Genomic DNA, 19,825 nt, shown 5'->3' with positions numbered 1-19,825 from the left:
CCTATACGGCTTGAAACAGGCACCCATGGCCTGGAATGCCTGCTTGGATCAATACTTAAAGAAACTAGGCTTCAAAAGGTGTGCCCATGAATACTCAGTCTACATGAAGAATAATGATGGGAATACTCTGATCGTAGGAGTGTATGTAGACGATCTTCTGGTAACAGGAAGTTGTCCTGCAAGTGTTCAGACATTCAAGGAGGATATGTACACCAAGTTCGAAATGAGTGATCTTGGTCTCTTGACATATTATTTGGGGATTGAAGTGAACCAGCAACCAGATGGAATCAGTCTAAAGCAAGAAGCTTATGCCAAGACTCTTCTCATTAAGACTTGAACTGTAACCGCTCAAAGAGTCCAATGGAACACAAGCTTCAACTTCACAAAAATGAAGAAAGTGAAATGGTAAATCCCACAGAGTATCGAAGTATAGTTGGTTGGTTAAGGTATTTGACCCATACTCGGCCAGACATCACTTTTGCAGTTGGAGTAGTCAGCGGGTTCATGGAGAAACCAACATTAAAACATCTTCAAGCCATGAAATCAATACTCAGGTATGTTAAAGGAACAGTTGATTTTGGTTTGAAGTACTCTAGAGGGAAGAAGGACATCAATCTCAAAGGATACATCGATAGTGACTTGGGAAGTGATGTAAATGATAGAATAAGTACATGTGGTATGGCGTTTTATGTCAATGAAAACCTCATTACATGGGCATCTCAAAAACAAAGGTGTGTGGCTCTCTCTTCTTGTGAAGCAGAGTTTATGGCAGCCACTAAAGCTGCTTGTCAAGGAATCTGGCTGAGAAGACTCATTGGTGAAATAACTGGGCAAAAAGTACCACCTGTAGCATTGTTGGTTGATAAAAGGTCATCCCTTGATCTAATGAAAAACCCTGTGTTCCATGGAAGAAGTAAGCACATAGACATACGATTTTACTTCATTCGTGAATGTGTGGAAAAGGGTGAAATCACTGTGTCACATGTATGGAGCAAAGAGCAAAAGGCATACATTTTTACAAAGCCACTGGGAAGATTGAAGTTTGAAGACATGCGATCACTCCTTGGAATTGAGAAGGTTTGAAAGGTTAGAACTTCTGAATTAAGGGGGAAAGTATTAAAGTAATTCAGAGTACAGGTCATGGTTTGGCTTATGCACGTTTTTATTTAATTTCTTTAGCTTTTAGTAGAAAAGAATAAGTCAAGATCATGTAGGTTAGTGTCCCCTGGTCTCTAGCTAGCAGTTGCTATTTTTATGCAAAGTTTTTGTTTAAATAGTCAGGCATGTATGAGGAGTTGGTATCCTCTTTTCTTCTTCCAGTTTATGAATAAGAAATTGGCAACTTTCTGGTCCTGTTCTATGTTTTTACTTTCTTGTCCCATTTCTCTTTTAACTCTGCCCACTGTGCTATTCAACTTTTGTCCCCTGTTGTGTTATTTTCAGCATAAAGACACAAATACCCTTGTATAAGGCCAACAAAGCATAGTACCTGCGAACCTACAATTGGTAGTCATCGATTTCCTGCAACAACAAATCATGCACTTGTATGCACCACGGGATCGCTTACAATCGAAAGGCATCTTTAAGAGTTAACACCACCTGATGTCGCTTCAATGCCGACAACAATAGAACCACAACCGCTACGTCTCACCATTTGTCGTCACCGGACAATTTCATCACCATCAATTATCGTTATCATCAAGGGAGAAGGTTGACAGTTGACACCATCAGATTACAACTGAGATCGGGGCCTCCTGTTTCCTCGATTCGCTGCCGCCAGTCGACCACCTCATTCGATGGCCCACCTGCAACCAAAGTAGCTCCAACGGTCTCCTCGAACTCCGACAATAATAGCAATCGATGGTCCCGATGCTTTGCACACAATCATCACCGACTGAAGTCAGATCCAAATGGCCGCCTCTCAGTCACTGGCGGTCTAGTCACTTCCGATCCCAATGAGCAAAACCTTCGCTATCAGACGCTCACTCTTGCTCCGGTCTCCTCCAACAACACCTCTAGATAAATTATCTTTGCTTTGATCTTCTTCCACAACCCATCCTTCGGCAAGAACAATCCATCTCCAACCGCTTAACACTTCCGCTTCTGGTAATCGAGATTTGAGAGCGAGATGGTTTTGGGCGACTTTTCTCCTAAGTCAGAACTGATGAGGGTAAGTCCAAAGTATCTCTATATCGAGTGTACAAACACGTGAAAAATAAAAAGAGAAGAAATGGGGCTATCATTTTCGTATAGGCTCCTTACAAAGTTCACTTTGGACTCATAAAAGTCTTATTTTGGGCTCTTCCCATGTTAGCCTTTTATTTTATCGAGCTAATGCAACAGTAAAATGACTTAGTTTTTTCAAGATAAATTCAGCAAATCAACCGTCCAACGTTCGTGTGTTGCGATTCCACTAAACAAAAAATTTATGAAGATGTGTGGCGGTCCAGACAACTCAACGTTTCAAAAAATAAATAAATAAATAAATAAGGATATGAACTTGGGCTAATCATCTCTTAAGTGGGCTCTAACATATTTTGGCCCCCTAGAAAATTAGCATTCCGCTATACTGGGCCACCCCAACAACAAATAGCCCACCAACTTTATAAGAAAAAAGAATCGACCATTTAAATACTCGCGCACCGCAAGCTCCGCTCAATAGAATGCGTTGCGACTCGAACTCTCGCGACATTTTCAGAAAAAAAGGAGGGAGAAGAGTAGTATGCTAGTACTACTTGTGAATCATTCTAAAAATAATCCTCAGCAACCGTGTTGCCTGACTATCAACAGCTGTATCAACCAACTTCAGGTAGTCCCGCTGCTCAGCTCTCAGCAGCCATGCTTCCTGGATCTCAGCAGTCGCGCAACCCGATCCTCAGCATCCATGCGACCAGCTCAACAGTCACGATGTCGGACCAACAGTCGTGCTGCCTAGCTCTCGACAGCCGCGCTACCCAGTTTTTGTTAACACTTGTGTTGCCTATCTTTTTCAACAGCTGCGTTGCCCGGTTTCCAGCAACTTCGGGTCTGTCTCCCCCTTTTCTTGCCTCCTCTATGTAAAAAACAGGGGGGGAGGGGGAGGGTTAGTACGAAACTATGCAAATGTGATTTTTATTTCAAAGGGGAAGAGTTAAAGTATATGAAGAGTAGATACTGTACGTGACCGTGCATTCCTTAGGTGACAGTAGATCGAAAGAGCAACCTCATAGTTCAACCCTTGGGAGTCTTATTGCCCAACTCTCAGTAATCATGCTGCTCATCCATCGCTAGTAGCTCGTTGCCCGACCATCAACGACCCTGTTGCTCTATTCTCGGCAATACTCCAACTACACACCTCTTGACAACAGCTCCACTGTCCGGCTCCCAGTAGCCTCGCTGCATGCTTCTCGACAGAGTCATTAGAAGAAGTGACACCAGTCGTCACTACAGCTAATGATGGAGTAATGCATCATGTGGCATCATACTTCGGCCCAGGCCGGACACATAGATTGTCGGCCGCTATGCCCCATTCTGCAAAGTTCAGTACCTTTGCCTTGAGTCTCCTGGCTTCCCAGCCCGACTCCGTTATAGCGGCAAGCTCCGCATACGAGGTTCAGTACCCTTTCCTTGAGTCACCTGACTTCCCAACCCGACTCCATTATAACGATAAGCTCCGCATACGAGGTTCAGTACCCTTGCCTTGACTTCTCAGCCCGACTCCGGCAAGCTCCACCTGCAAGGTTCAGCATCCTTGCCTTGAGTTGCTTGGCTTCCCCGCCCAACTCCATTCTTGCGGCAAGATCCGCATGCAAGGTTCAAAACCCTTGCCTTGAGTCCCCTGGCTTCTTATCCCGACTCCATCATAGCGGCAAGCTTCACCTGCAAGGTTAAACATCCTTTCCTTGAGTCGATTGGCTTCTCAACCCGACTCCATTCTAGCGGTAAGCTCTACATGCAATGTTCAAAACTCTTGCCTTGAGTCATCTGCATTCTCAGCCTGACTTCATTATAGTGGCACGCTCCGCATGCAAGGTCCATTATCCTTGCCTTGAGTCTCCTGACTTTTCAGCTCAACTCCATTCTAGCGGCATGCTCCACCAACGAGGCTCAAAGGCTCGCAACCTTTGTTTATATGAATCCACGTGATGCTCTCCCATGTGGTGTATTTGTGATTGCTGGCAGTCAAGCCTGATACATTCCACACGATGCTTTCCCGCGTGATGTATTCATGATCGCTGGCAGCCAAGCCCGATCCATTCCATGCGATGCTCTCCCGCGTGATGTATTTACGATCATTGGCTGCTAAGACCGATTTGTTCCATGTGATGCTCTGCCGCGTGACATCTCCTCGATCGCTGGCTGCTAAGCCCAAATTATTCTTCTAAGTCACGCAACCATGGTCTTCTTATACTCAGACTATCAATAAGACATTTCTTACATCACATCTTGCTATAGCAAGGTTGCTGTTTAAGAAGAACGCTATCGGTAGAAACATTGTGACTTACAATCGATCAACATCTATGTTTTCTGGCTCTTAGCAGCTGTCTGGTTGACTGTTATCGTATAAAAAGCCTTGTTGTGTATTCTTATAACAACCTTGCCACATGTACCATAGTCTGATACGACTACCTACGCTACCCACATCAGATTGGCGGGAATCCAACTAGGAATAGCTCCAGCAAGAAACACCTTTAGAGTGGTTATCAATTCACATGCGAAACAGACTATGAAGATAATTATCGATGACATTCCTCCAGGATGATGGAAACGTCGTGACATCCATGTCATATACTCTTTAGCAGGCCCACTCGCATAACATTGCCAGAAACAGTTACGTTGCATCACACCAACCAGATCACAATCCTCTAAATGAAGGGGTATCAAGTCAGCTAAAGCTGCATAAGCAATGTTTGGCTCATCGCACAACCCCACAGATCTCGTTGGCAAGGTTTGGCCGTTCTATCTATTATTTAATGTATTAGCGCTTTATCTAGTCCGATCTGATTATCAGCAACCCAATCGCATCAGAATAGGGGGACTTGATGATGCAAGGTTTATATGACTAAGTCCAGTCCGATGTCGTTGGCCATGTACCAATAACATCAGACTGCGGGGACTTCATGATATATGGTCCACTAGCATGGACTAGACTGTTCCAGCGTGCCATCCTAGCCTGGCGTGCTCCTTCCAGCCCTTCCTGGCGTTCCCTTGCCAGCCTTGCTGGGGACTCCATTGCCAACCTTCCTGGGGACTCTCCCGCCGACCTGGCCTAGTGTTCCCTTTTCAGCCTCTCCTGGTGCGCGCCCGCCAGCCTTGCCTAGGGCGCGCCTGCCAGCCCCTCCCGACGCCTCTGGGTGGCCTTGCCCAACTCCTTGCTAGCTGGGCTTGAATTAGGCTGGCCCAAGGCCTGACCCCATCTCCCTTGACCTAATTATCCACTATAAATAGAATAGTGCCTCCTCCATGAAGGAGGAAATTTCCCTAACCTTTCCCTTGGACTCTTCCCTAACTGGCTCAGCTGGCACACTATACTCCGGTTGGATGGCTCAGTCACCACCCGCCGTCGTCAACCACCATACACCACCACCAACACCAAAATGGTTCTGTGCAGCTATGGAGGACCATCTCGGATCTTCTAGATGATCTAACTTGATCGTCGCAGTCCGCTCCTATAGCACAGTCCCATGGGCGGCTCTAACGCATCTCTCTGTGGTGACCTCGCAGATCTGTCTCCGGCGCAGAAGCACATCCTCAGAGCAGGTGGTCGGAGCCGATGTCGCATCACAAATCATTATTAAAATCACGAACCATCCAAAGTCATAAGTAAAAACATAAATCATGTATCATAAAACATCTTAGTATCTGTCTGAAATCAAAATCTCATAACAAAACATCAGAGTAAACTCTCAGGCTGAGACTGTGGTGTGTGCCATGCGATCATCCCGAGCCCTTCCCTTTGCTAGCGGAAATACCTTAAACCACAACTGAAAACTATAAGCATGAAGCTTAGTGAGCTCCTCCAAACTACCACATACCATACAATAACACATATAACACAAATTGGGTCGCGCCCACTTAATTGGGCCTCGCCCGACATCGGACCAAAGTTCGGAATAACTTGGGCCCTACACAACATCGGACTGAATTCCGGAAGACATAACACATAACATAATCATGCATGAATCACAAATACATCAAGCATACATAACTACTTCTCAGGACCACCCTAGCATCAGACCGAAGTCCGGAAACATATAAACTGCATCGGGCTAACCCCGACATGCTACTGCTACATAAACAGGTTGGCATTGGTGCCTTAAACCCGTGCCTACTAGAGGAAAACTCACCTCATGTGACTGACTGATACAACTCTAGGTGAGGAATCTCTCTCTGCTGCTCTAACAACTCTCCAACTATAGATTTCCATAAAGGTACTTAGTCAAAAATTGTTAACTACTCTTAGGGTAAAATAGCCATTTTACCCCTGACTAAAGTTAACATCCTGGTCAAAGTCATCACCCAGTTGACCTGACTCGCCGAGTTGGTTCACCAATTCGTCGAGTCCTTATTCTTTCATCTGTTCCCAACCCCGACTCCACTCGTCGAGTCTAGCAAGAACTCGACAAGTTCTCCTTCAAGCATAACATCGAGACTATCTTCATCTGACTCGCCGAGTTCATCCATGAACTCGTCGAGTTCATCTTCATCATATAAGTGTGGCTAGTCTGTGACTTGCCGAGTTGTATGAACAACTATTTGAGTCCGTCTTCATGGGTTTGGAGATTGCCTTGGACTTGCCGAGTGTGTTCATCCACTCGCCGAGTCCCATGGTTTCCAGGTCTATAACTACGTTTATTTTGTTGATTCCTCCTCCTGGACTCATCCAGATCCCTTCCAGACTCAACTAGATCCCTTCAAATCAGAAAAGGCTGGGGAACTAAACCCCCAACTCACTAAGTCCCATGAACGACTCGTCGAGTCAACTAATGTCCATGCCCAAAACTCAATTTTTGTTGTGCTACTCTCATCCAGAGGGTAGATCTGGGCTCCTAAGGTCAATATAACACGTAAAGTCATGAACTTTACATCCTTGCATGGGACTTTTAAGCTCAAAAGACCAAAAATAGGGTTTATTACGTGCATGGGGTTCTCATGGCCATAAAGTTGGCACCTTTATGCCATGAGAACCCTTCAAGGTTCCAGATCTGTAGCATTTACCCTATATTACAGTCTACAATCCGAAATCGCTTGGAAATATCCCCAAAGATGACAAGATTCAAGCCTCAAAGTAGATCTAACAATTTAGGAGTCAAGGTAGGAGCTCTCTACCTCAAATAATTGGAAATGCAACCAGAACTCTGGATCCACTAACTTGCTTCTTGATTCACCAAGCTTTCCTTTTCTTCTTCTAACTTCAAAACAAAAGGAAAGGCACAAATTGCTCAAGAATGCTCACAATTGATTAAGATTTCGAGGACAGAGCTTGAAGGTGATGGTGGCTGGGGTGGAAGCCTCATAAGACGTTTAAATAGGGTGCAAACCCTCCAATTTAGGGTTTCAATCAGATAACTCCTACTCGCCGAGTCGGTCTTCCGACTCATCGAGTAGGTCACTTAGTCCCCCGATGCGGAGTTGATCCTACTCGACCAGTTGGGCCTCCAACTTGCCGAGTCCAAGGGCAAAATATGAAGTTTGACTTGAATTTAAATGCATACCTGAGACCGGATATTACAATTTGAGAATTAGGTGTAAGAACTATATATACGTTCATTAAAAATAAAAATTTATTATCAATAGTTTAACATTAAATATTTTATAAAGTAATACTTTTACATAACATAAAGTAATCTTTTGGAACATTTATAATACAAATTGAAACATTTGGAGCATTTATGAGACCGTTACAAGAAAAAAAGGTATCAACAGCGACAAAAATTGCCGATATTGCTCACCAAAGTTGCCTCGGCGACACGTAGACACTACTGACCCGTCACTATTGATCAAAAAGTCGCCGCTAATGCTCACTCTTACCACTAATGATAATGCCGCCACTAATGCTACGTTAATAACGTTAAATGCAGAAAAATAGAAACGATAAAGGCAAAAAACGATAAGATAACATCCAAGTTTTGTCATACCATACATACACCAAAATAGATAACAAAATTCTTATAAATTTATGTCATACCATAATCTCTAATAAAAGATAAAACTATTACGACGTGTCATCATCCCCGCCACCCACGTTCCCTCCCATAAGTTTCGCAGTAGACTCCAGATCGTTGGACATTGATCGAAGATTTTCCAACTACACAGTAAATAACAACATATAAACTTGTAAGTTAAACTATTACCATAAACTAAACTATTAATTACCAAATGATAAGAAAACTACCAATTACCAATTTATCTATATATCAACAAACTATCAAACTGACAAACCGACTAACTAAAATTAACCTTCTAAGTTAAACCAACAATCAAACTAACAGACCAACAAACTAACAATTAACAATTTATCTACAAATACACAATACATATGAACTATTATAGTAATGTACTTTAAATAACATTTATCAATAATAGCATCGTACTTGTTATTTGTTTGTTTTTTCCATTATGACATTCTAGTTTACATAATTCATACAAATATACTCCAAATTGCATACAAATACACACATACATACATTGTACACATATATACATCTTTTTATACACATAAAACAACCATCAACACAATCCAAATTACATACAAATACACACACATATTATACACATATATACATACTTTTTATACACACATGTATACGAAATACACACAAATTTCACACACACATATGAAATACACACATATAACATATTTCACACAGACATATGAAATACACATACATATAAACAAAATACACACACAAATGCACATATATAACAAATTACAAAAAATGCACTTATAGTCCCCAAAATTTTGCCCTCTTTCAACTAGTGGTGGTAGTCTTCGGTGCTGCAACAATGGTGGTAGTGGTGGTGTAAATTAAGACAACAAAAATCAACAAAAAACAATTAGGTCTAGAATTTTGGTCAGAAGAGAAAGAGAAAGAGAAAGGAGGGAAGAGGGAACATATCGTCGCCGAAAAAACGAAAGGTGTTATCGGTATAACCTTCATCACCGACAAATTGTGGTCGACAGTGGTTATGTGTAGCCGAAGCTTCAATCGAGGGTGGCTGGAGCTTCAATTGTGGGTTTGGAAGTCAAAACCGATGGAGGATGAGTTCAATCGAGGTTTTGTTGTGATTTGGAATGAAAGCAGGAATGCGCCTCATGTAGAAGGAGAGAAGTAGCGGCGACACAAGGATTTACCGTCGAAATTTTGGGGTATTTGGAGGGAATTTATTCACTGTTGTTATTTTCGAGCATTAGTGGCGACTCAATCGCTCCTATTTGTGTCATCGGTAATGGTATCTAAGACAGAATGGATTAATAGCCATTCGATTGGGTGATATGATGAATGGATGGAGTTAGTTCTTGGGTGACGATGCAGATCGTTGTGTACCACCTTTACCAGCGACGCCATTAGCGGCGACTCCACCATTAGCTACGACAAATAAAATTGTCGCCAGTAATACACGTTTTTCTTGTAGTGGAATTTACTATCAAATTAATAGAATGATTTTTTTTCTTAGAAAACCCGTTAGATTTTTATGGAATTTTATTTTAAGAAAATAAAAATCCCTAAAAATTACAAGTGGAAAATAAAAATTATAAAATCCATAAAATGAAATATGTAAAAATGAAGGAGAAAAAGAAGTATAGAAAATTGATTTTATTTATTAGGTTAGATTGTTTTGTGATAATTGCTGGTTACTTTTGTTAGAATAATTATTTGTTTATTTAGTTTTGCATTAAATTTTGATTTTCATCCTCCTAGTTATAATTATATTGCTTTTGTTCCATCTTGAAAATGGCAATTATCAACGTTATAGTCGATGGTAATTTCCCGTCGACAAGACAGTGGTAACTTGTGATATTTTAGTAGAACTATTATAGAAATTTAAGGATGTTATAAATACATAACGTAATGAATAAAATATTATGGTAAATGAAAAAATTGTGTTTTTGAAATATCTAGCTATAACATATGTAGCCAGCCATGTAGTTCAACAAAGTCATTTGAAACTTAACTAAATATATATCACAATATTGTCTCTTAATTAGAAAATTAATTACTATATATCGTGCAATAGTTTGATGCATAAATAAAAGATTTTATTGCGAAAATTTCTTCGAAAAAAAATATATTGCATCTAGTTTGAAATAACACAATAAAGATGGATACATTTATTTAACGAGCCACATCTTTTAAGAATTACGATAGTTAGCCTTTACCATTTTATTTTATTCATAAATCCAAACTATATATTCCTATTTCACATTAACACTTAACTTCTGGCCCATTTTGCAATGGAAAGTGCATATGTAATGGCGGGTGCCAGATTTTGTCAAGGTGATGGTGGCGGGCCCCGTCTTGTAAATGCGTGCGCGGTCGGTGGTGTTGCATTGGTCATATCCCTGCAGGGGTACTTCTGCAACCGTATGTTTTCCGGTGGGGAAGTTAAAGACTAGATCATCTCCGACGTTAAAGGTCTTGGTAGCAGCCCAACTAGAGTAGATATGGGATCCTGACGCAGGAATAGTCCACCCTGCTGGACCACCGACCACATGGGTATTCTTAGCCACCGTGGTATGAAACTGCATGTATGCCACCATGACAATCATAACCACCGCTTGATTCAGCTCGAAACCTGCCATATTAATTAGTTTGATGGATCCCTTAATTTCAGAAAGGTTTGTATTTATGATGGGAACAGAAAAGAAGTTTTAGTTTCCAAATTTGAGTGACATGAAAAACTGATGATTTAGTTATTTGTTTAATTTGGAGGTGTTTTAGGATCGATTTCTACCCAAGCAAAAGACGTGATCAGCCCTTTATTTCCTTAAAAATTACAATATACACCTGAAGGATCTTTAATTACGTAAAGATGACCGGTTTAGTTTGTTATATATCACCATATATTTAAATTCAATAAAAAAAAAAGTAGAGCTCCCCTTTTCTAAAATTTATCATGTCACATATCCTGTTATGACGTACTAATGGAAATACTCATATCATGGGCATAAAGCAATATCAATCTTTTTTTTTAAAAAAAAAAGAGGAATATAATGGAAATACTCATATAAACAGTATAACGCATTATCAATCTCTATAAGTAGACGAAATATGAATGGAATCAAAAAGAGAAAATTCAAACCAAAACGAGTTACGTATATATACACATCTCAAATTAAGCAACTAAACATTGGATCTAATTAATAAAAGAAAGCTAAAGCAATCGCCAAGAAACTGAAGGGTACGACAGCGGTGAAAGATGGAGAAAAACTGGATGATGGCGGTTGTAGAATGGTGCTATCTGTGGGTGGAGAAACCGGTGCGGCAGAGGCGGGTGTTGGTGGAGGGGTGGCAGACATGGCGGAGACGTTGATGGTTAGCTTCTGACCAATTTGGCAATGAGTGCCAACGGTGCAGATGTAATAGTGAGTGCCAGGTGCGTTCAAGGTGACTCTAGCGGGGCCGGTGGTGACGATGGAGATGGGGTTGGCGGCGGTGCATGGGCCGTAAGCCGCCTGCGAGACTTCAGCAACGTTATGAAATCCGGTGATGAAGTTAAAGAGAAGAACATCGCCGACTCTGAAGGTCTGCGTTGATGCCCAGGTGGTGTAAGCAGAAGGTCCGTTGGGAGGAATATTCCAGCCCAAGGCGTTGCCGACCACATGGGTAGTTTGAGCCGCCGTGCCTTGAAACTGCACAGATGCAAGCATGAGCGCCATAATCACCAACAAATTGATCTTTAAACCTGACATTTTTCGTCTTTAAATTCTTGTGAAGAGAAATATCAGAAGAATATCTAGAAGGATTTAATTTGAAGGTGAATATATGGTGTTTTGAAAAATGGTTGTGTTATGATTTGTATTTATAGGGAATGGTTAGGGATGCGTAGTATGTCAACAACAACCACGAAAAGGAAAGTCCTATTTGAAATCTAGAAGGATTTTGAGGCTAATATTTAGAAAAATGTATATGAGACGATATATATATATATATATATATATATATATATATATATATATATATATATATATATATATATATATATATATATATATATATATATATATATATATATATATATATATATATATATATATACTAGCAGTGTACCCGCGCAAAGCGGCGGGGCGTGTAAATTCTTTTGGTGATATGTTTTCTCTACAAAAATGTTATTTTACAAAAGAAAGTACATGTCGAAGACAAAATAATCAAACTATTATTTGGGAGATGAAGTCATTTTTTGTTTCTGGACGGTAGGCTTTATAGCAGAGGAGGGAACAAAGAGGTATATGCGATTGGAGGGATATTTGAATCAACATGCTAAATTTAAGGATATCTAAAAGGGTTCAAAATTTGAATGAATCCGGGATTTGAGGGAACCATATCAAATTGTTGAAAAATATAAGGAGATTTGATGATAAATATTTGAATTCAAAATGTGGTTAAAATTTAATATTATTTTATTAATGGTTACTTGTACTATCAGCTTCATCATTTGGACGTCTTAAAAAAATAATATTATTATAATCAATCTATTTTTAGAAATAGTTAGATTTCTTTTATAAGATAGTATATATATATATATATATATATATATATATATATATATATATATATATATATATATATATATATATATATATATATAATGTAATGGCATCTTGCCCCCCACGTAATTATATGTATTTATATATGTAATGTAAAAAGTTATTTGTTAAATCAGTTTTATTTGGTAAATTATGCAACTATACAATTAAATAAATATCTGACAAAACCATAAGATTGCTGAACAAAATCAATAACAATTCAAATAAAATTAGGTTACTAAATTTTAGAACACAAAATTTCTATAAAAAAGTAAACAAACTAATCTAATATCCAATTTACGATCTCCATCTTTCAGAAATACAAAACGTCGATTGCAAATCATTAACCTCTTTCTCTGTTGGAAAAGAATTTGCTCACTGGATAACACTAGGGGTGCAAACGAGCCGAGCCGAGCCGAGCCCGAGCCTGGCCAGGCTCGGCTCGGGCTCATTTAAGTTATATGAGGCTCGAGATCGAGCTCGGTTCGATTTGAGCTTTCTTGTACTGAGCTCGGCTCGAGCTCGTAAAGAATTACCTAAGCTCGGCTTGGGCTCGAGCTCGACTCATTTTTTATCGGACGTGCCTAAATAAGCTTAAGCTCGGCTCGAACTCGTTAAGAAACTCGTTTACTAATACCATAAATCCGTAATTCCTCTAATATATTTTTATTTTAATATATATAAATAATAATAAATTATATTATGTAAACGCTCGTTAAGGCTCGCGAGCCTAATCGAGCTTAATGACATAAGCTCGAACTCGTTTAATAAACGTGCTTAATATTAGGCTCGAGCTCGGCTTGGGCTCGTTTAAAATCGATTTCAAGTCGAGTTTTTAACGATCCGATCCCGAGTAGCTCGCGAGTAGCTTGGCTCGTTTGTACCCCTAGATAACACAAAACATTGTCAGCGTTCACATTAGAAACCCCAGACAACATGAATTTGCTCACTGGATAACACAAAACATTGTCAGCGTTCACATTAGAAACCCCAGACAACGTGTCTTCGACCAACAACTAGTAGTATGTGTGTTCGTGTCTCTAAAGACAAAACTACACAAATGGTTCCTGTGGTTAGCTCAAAATTATCACTTTTGTCCAAAAATGTTTTGACTAGTACCAGAGATCCAAAGTTTTCATTTTATTGAGAATTTGGTCCGATTTTGTTTGAACTTTTTTATAAGGACGATTTTGCCCATGGTTATTTAATATTTTAATTTTATTTTATTACAACAATTAAATAGAATTAAAAATAAAAGAAAAAAGAAAATACTCTCTCTCTCTCTCTATCTCTCCCTCTCTCTCACCCATCTTCTTCTTCTTCCTCAAGAATGCTGAAGAATATCTTCTGCCACCACCACCATTCGACCGTCATCCTCTGCCACCATTGTTTGACCACCATCCGCCACAACCACAATTTGCCATATCTATCTCCACCTAAATGAAATCAGATGAACACACACACAAAATCAGACCAGATGAACACACACACATAAAAATGAAATCAGATGAGCAAACACAGATCCACACAAACATCCATTGATTTTTCAATAGATACAACACAAACACACACACACACATACAGATTAAACACACACACAAACTCGAACAAGACCAACGAAAGATTAAACACACATACATACTAAATACCACAACAGATCTGAATAGCTAGGGTTTCAAAAAAACTAGAAGGACAGCAGTCGAGTTCAACGCCTAACCTTCATTGGTGTAAGATCTGAGAAGGGTTCGTAAAGAGGTGGTGGTCGCCACACCTCAGTGGATTAGGTTGAGTCCAGCGCCACCATTACTAGGGTTTCAGCTCGCCACCCTTACAAACCCTAATTTGTTACAAATTCGTTTCAGAGATGGTTGCGACAAGGAGAAACACGATGGTTGTATAGATCTACACTGAGAACGGTGACGAGGAGGGAACAAGTCTAAACCCTAGCTGCGGCCGCCTTCGACCCCTACTACATCTTGTGCACAAATACAAATATTTACTTCTCAAATGAACCTTTCAACCAAGCTCAAAAACACCAATAGTCTAAAATTATTTAAGATGTTTAAAATCTTAAACGCCAATATTCACGAGCATTTCCAAAATGTTGAGTAAATGCTATCCAGGAGTTCAAGACGTAAAGAAAAGGAGTTCCAGACTTCAATTAATCAAATTCCATTCAAAATTTAACCAATTCTAATCAAAATCCAAACAAAAATTGAAATATTAATCGTAACTACCGCTAATTAATTTAAATCTACCACCTTCCTTTGGGTTTCTTAAAAAAAACAAGATTCCACCAAATAGGTGATCCAAATTCAATTTGAATTGTTTTAAGGCAACAAACACATAATGGTACACTTCATCAGTTTTGTTTATGTAAAGATTTTAGCTTTATACAACCTTTTTACGCCAAGGTTTTGTTTTGTTTTTTTTTTCCTTTTATTTCCTGATTGAAAGGGAGGTAAGATTATTTTTGGCGGACTAGCTAAAAAGCTAGTTGATAGCTGAAAAACGAGCTGTTAAATAAAAAGTTAGTTGATACTTGAAAAACTAGCTGATAAAAAATAACGTTTCGTAAAAATAACTGAAAAGCTTGTTGAAATATATAAAATTACATAAAAAGGCAAGTAAGAGTATGTGTTTTTATAATAAATTAATGAATGTATTGGGGAATTTAAAAAAAACTCACTACAAGGAAAAAGATAAATTGCGGCGACAAAACTCGCCGGTAAAAGTAATAGCGGCGACACGTCGCCGCTAATAAATTGCTGCTACTGCTTTGTCGCTATTGATCAAATTGTCGCTGCTAATGAGGTTGTTGTCGGTAAAAAGAGTGTCGTCGCCGGTAATGATGTTGTCGTCGGTAATAACTATTTTCTTTTTAATTTTTTTTATTCAACGATTTTGGTATTCGGTAATAATGTCGCCGATAATTACATAACAACATTCGATTAAATATAAAAAATAATAGTGTTGACGCTAATTACAAAACAAACATCCGATTAAATATCAAAAGTAATATTGTCGTCGTTAATCACACGCACATCCGATTAAATATAAAAAGTAATAATATCGCCGGTAATAGTGTCTCCCGGTAATTACATAACATCCGATTAAATATAAAACGTAATAATGTCGCCGGTAATTACAGAAAACAATCAAAATTTTACAATCTAAAAAGTAGCAAAGCGTGACAATAAGTGTAATATGCAAATAAAACTCATCTCTACATACCATCATTTTCATTTTCATCGTTTCCTCGATTATTTTGGGATTGAAAAAACGAATAAAGCTCATCCCTACATGCCGGGTCGCTGAGCATTGCACGAAGATTTTCCAACTACATAACTAATGACAACATTATAAACTTATAAGTTACATTATCAAAACATAAACAAAAACTATCAAAGTACATTGTTAATTTTAAATTAAGACAAAAAGCCAAAGTACATTGCTATTTCTTGCACTTGGGACAAAAACCCAATTATCAAAGTTTTTAGCAAATAATCACTACAAACCAAAATTACCAAATCAACATGCATTTTATGATGCTAAAGTAGATCGCTAATTTTAAACTAAGACAAAAATCCGAAGTACGTTGTTATTTTTTGCACTTGGGACAAAAACCTAATTACCAAATTTTTTAGCAAATAATCACCACAAAACCAAAATTACCAAATCAACATGCATTTTATGATGCCAAAGTAGACTACTATTTTTAAACTAAGACAAAAAACAAAGTGCATTGCTATTCTTGCACTTGCGACAAAAACCCACTTATCAATTCTTTTAGAAAATAATCACCACAAAACCAAAATTACCAAATTAACATGCATTTTATGATGCAAAAGTAGATTTCTATTTTTAAACTAAGACTAAAACCAAACTACGTTGCTATTTCTTGCACTTGGGACAAAATCCTAATTATCAAAGCTTTTTGCAAATAATCACCACAAAAAACCAAAGTAGATTGTTTTACCTGTGATGGTTGTGATGGTTGTGGTGATGGTTACGATGGATGTGGAATCGGCAGGAGACCAGAAGGTTTACGGCCAATGCCTCTGATATGACTACGTCGTTCTCCTAATACTTTCTAAAAAGCAACTCTTTCTTGAGCGGGTGTTAACTCACTTTCACCTTGGGTTTGTTCTAAGAGCTCTTTGACTAACCAATTCTGTAACTCCCAAAAGTGAGTAATAATTAAGTATAAATACACATTTAATTATATGATAAAGTTATAATTAAACACTTACATATTGTTGTTTCGCCTCAGCGGTAACAAATACATCATCCTTATCGGTATGAGCTTTGCGAAACATTTCCACTCTCTTAAGGTTCTGTTTAACTTTAAAAATAAGATTATATTTTTAATAAATAACTATATGTACGTTACCTTCTTATAGCAAGTACTACTATACGAGCTCGACCCCCCACAATTCGCATTTGTTTGCTTGTCATGGACTTTCTTGTTTCTTTCTTAAGCAATTTTGTATTCGTCCGTTTGGAAATACTCAATTGATTTCTTCTAGTTATCAACTTCCGTGCTCTCTGGAGGGTTGGCTAATGCTCTCGGGATATCTTCATACCCTTCGACTAACATAAAGTATTCTTTTGCGTCAGCTTTACGTTCTCGATAACCTTTTAACAAAGCTGCTTGAAAAGTCTTTGTCAACATATTAGCTTGTACATCCTGGTGCATCTGATCCAAATCAAACTTTGTCTATAGAAAAAAAAAAGTTGACTAAGTAAAAACCGGTTATAGTTAAGCATATGATTTTTTTTAAATAAATAATTACCGCTAAATGTTGTAATACGGTGTCCTTTATTGTAGGGGAAACTTTTCCAAGTCCATTTATCAAAAGGGACCATTTGCCACATTGTTTTTTCAAATTCTCGTGAAAACATGTCTTTTGGCTCTCCTACGGGATCAAATGTTATATCCCTATCATATTCCATGCTAATCAGTTTGCCTTGATTCCGTAAGATTGCTTTTTCAAGCTTTATATTTTTGGCTTTGCCTCGAACTTTCCTATGTGCACGTTACTCAACTACAAATGTAATTAAAAATTATTATAAGTAGGATGTTATTATCTATATATGTGAATGTATATGTATTTGGTGTATATGTGGTATATGTATATGAAAGTATGTGTATTTGATACTCTTTATTAGTGGCACGAAGTATTAGCGGTGACAAGGGCATTAGCGGCGACATTTGTCTTTAGCGTCGATAATCTCATCAATAGCATCGAAGTAGTAGCGGCGACTCTTTACCGACGACGTGTCGCCGCTATTAGCCTAAGCGGCGACTTCTCGACCCTTTACCGGCGACTTTTGTAGTTGCTAATTGCTCATTTCCTTCACTACAAGAATACTCAACTGAGGCGACGACGGCTATCCCGACGACAAACGTCGTCGGTACAGGTGCCCTATGCCGATGACAAGTTGTCGCCATAGCTTTTGAAACCTTTGACCAATTTCCTTTGACCACTACATGTGTTCCGGCGACAAGTCGTCGCCATAGGTCTGGCGGGAACGACGAAAATGTTGGCGGTAAGTTGAAAATCTATACCGACGACGTGTCGTCGATAGAGGTAAAAAAAAGTATTTTCCATTTATTTTTATTCCAAGTGCCAGAAAATGTGAATGACGTAGTTTTGGGATACCCTATGCCGACGACAAGTCGTTGGCACAAAGTTTTTAATTTATATATATATATATATATATATATATATATATATATATATATATATATATATATATATATATATATATATTTCAGTAATAAGTGAGACGTCGCCATTTATGTCGACCCTATACCGATGACATGTCGTCGGCATAGGGGTATACCCTATAACAGATACGTAACTTTCTTTCATTTGCACACAACGACTTTTCTTTCTCCATTCTTTCCTCCCAAGCACAAAATCGGCTACCCAACGAAAATATCTGGCGATTAAGCCAATCCAAGGTTATTTCTACCCCTAATTTGTTTTTTATTGTGTTTTGGTATTGATTTTTACCCCTAATTTGGGGTTTTTTTGGTGTTTAGGAACCGGTGGTCAAGCTCCACCGATCTAGTCGCTGCATCACCCTTTCACCGTCTAGTTTTGCCGCCTGTGGCCACCACTAGCCACCACCGGAGTATTACTTGCTTCTTTGACGAGCCAAAAAAACAGAACATCACAAGGTTAGTTTTTTTATCTCTAATTTTCTTTGAAATTGAAATTGAATTGTGTTGAAATTGTTTGTTGTTTGTATATATATGTGATTGTGTTGTATATATATGTGATTGTGTGTATATATATATATATATATATATATATATATATATATATATATAATTGTATATATGTCATTATGTTGTATATATATATGTGATTATGTTATATATATATATATATATATATATATATATATATATATATATATATATATATATATATATATATATATATATATGTGATTGTTGTTTGTTATATATATATATATATATATATATATATATATATATATGTTGTTTGATTTTTTTCTAATTGTATTGTTTGTTTTGTATGTTATATATATATATATATATATATATATATATATATATATATATATATATATATATATATATATATGTGTGTGTGTGTGTGTGTGTGATTGTGTTGTTGTTTGTTTAGGCTTATACTTTAAACAAACTAATTGTATGAAATTGATATTGTTTAGGTTGGTATATGAAATTGTATGAAATTAATATTGTTTATGTTGGCATATGAAATTGTATGAAATTGATATTGTTTAGGTTGGTATATGAAATTGTTTGAAATTGATATTTTTTAGGTTGGTATATGAAATTGAAATTGTTTAGGTTGGTATGAAATTTTGTATGATTGTGATCTTTGTTTAGGTTGGTATAAAAGTTTATGTATAAAATGTAAAATATGTATGAATTGTGTTTAATTTGTTTAGTTATTAATAACAACGTACTTTTTTTTTTATCTTTTTAATAAAAGTATTTTATTTTCATTTCTATTTGAAAATTATAACATAAAACAAAATAATAAAATTATGTTGTTATTAAAAGTAATATTAAAAGTATTTTTTTTTAATCTT

The 19,825-nt window shown here is 37.8% G+C and overlaps 1 protein-coding gene and 2 pseudogenes across 1 annotated transcript; 1 reads left to right on the top strand and 2 right to left on the bottom strand.

Moving 5' to 3' along the window:
* Positions 1-360: 360 nt before the first annotated feature.
* Positions 361-1,083, top strand: LOC145046104 (secreted RxLR effector protein 161 pseudogene; annotated as a pseudogene).
* Positions 1,084-10,396: 9,313 nt separating this feature from the next.
* LOC145046103 (stellacyanin pseudogene) lies at positions 10,397-10,783 on the bottom strand (annotated as a pseudogene).
* Positions 10,784-11,341: 558 nt separating this feature from the next.
* Positions 11,342-11,905, bottom strand: LOC145046102 (umecyanin-like). The gene has a single exon (XM_078994386.1). The coding sequence runs from the start codon at positions 11,891-11,893 to the stop codon at positions 11,342-11,344; it is 552 nt and encodes a 183-aa protein (XP_078850512.1). The 5' UTR covers positions 11,894-11,905.
* Between the last annotated feature and the right edge of the window lie 7,920 nt (positions 11,906-19,825).

This window comes from Lactuca saligna, chromosome 5 (assembly GCF_052625555.1).
Source record: "Lactuca saligna cultivar CGN05327 chromosome 5, ASM5262555v1, whole genome shotgun sequence".
Taxonomy (NCBI): Eukaryota; Viridiplantae; Streptophyta; class Magnoliopsida; order Asterales; family Asteraceae; genus Lactuca; species Lactuca saligna.
This window is presented reverse-complemented; position numbering and strand designations above follow the sequence as displayed.

What these genes read in the sequence shown, in the direction of transcription:
- LOC145046102 (XM_078994386.1), bottom strand. Translation starts at nt 11,893, where the DNA reads ATGTCAGGTTTAAAGATCAATTTGTTGGTGATTATGGCGCTCATGCTT.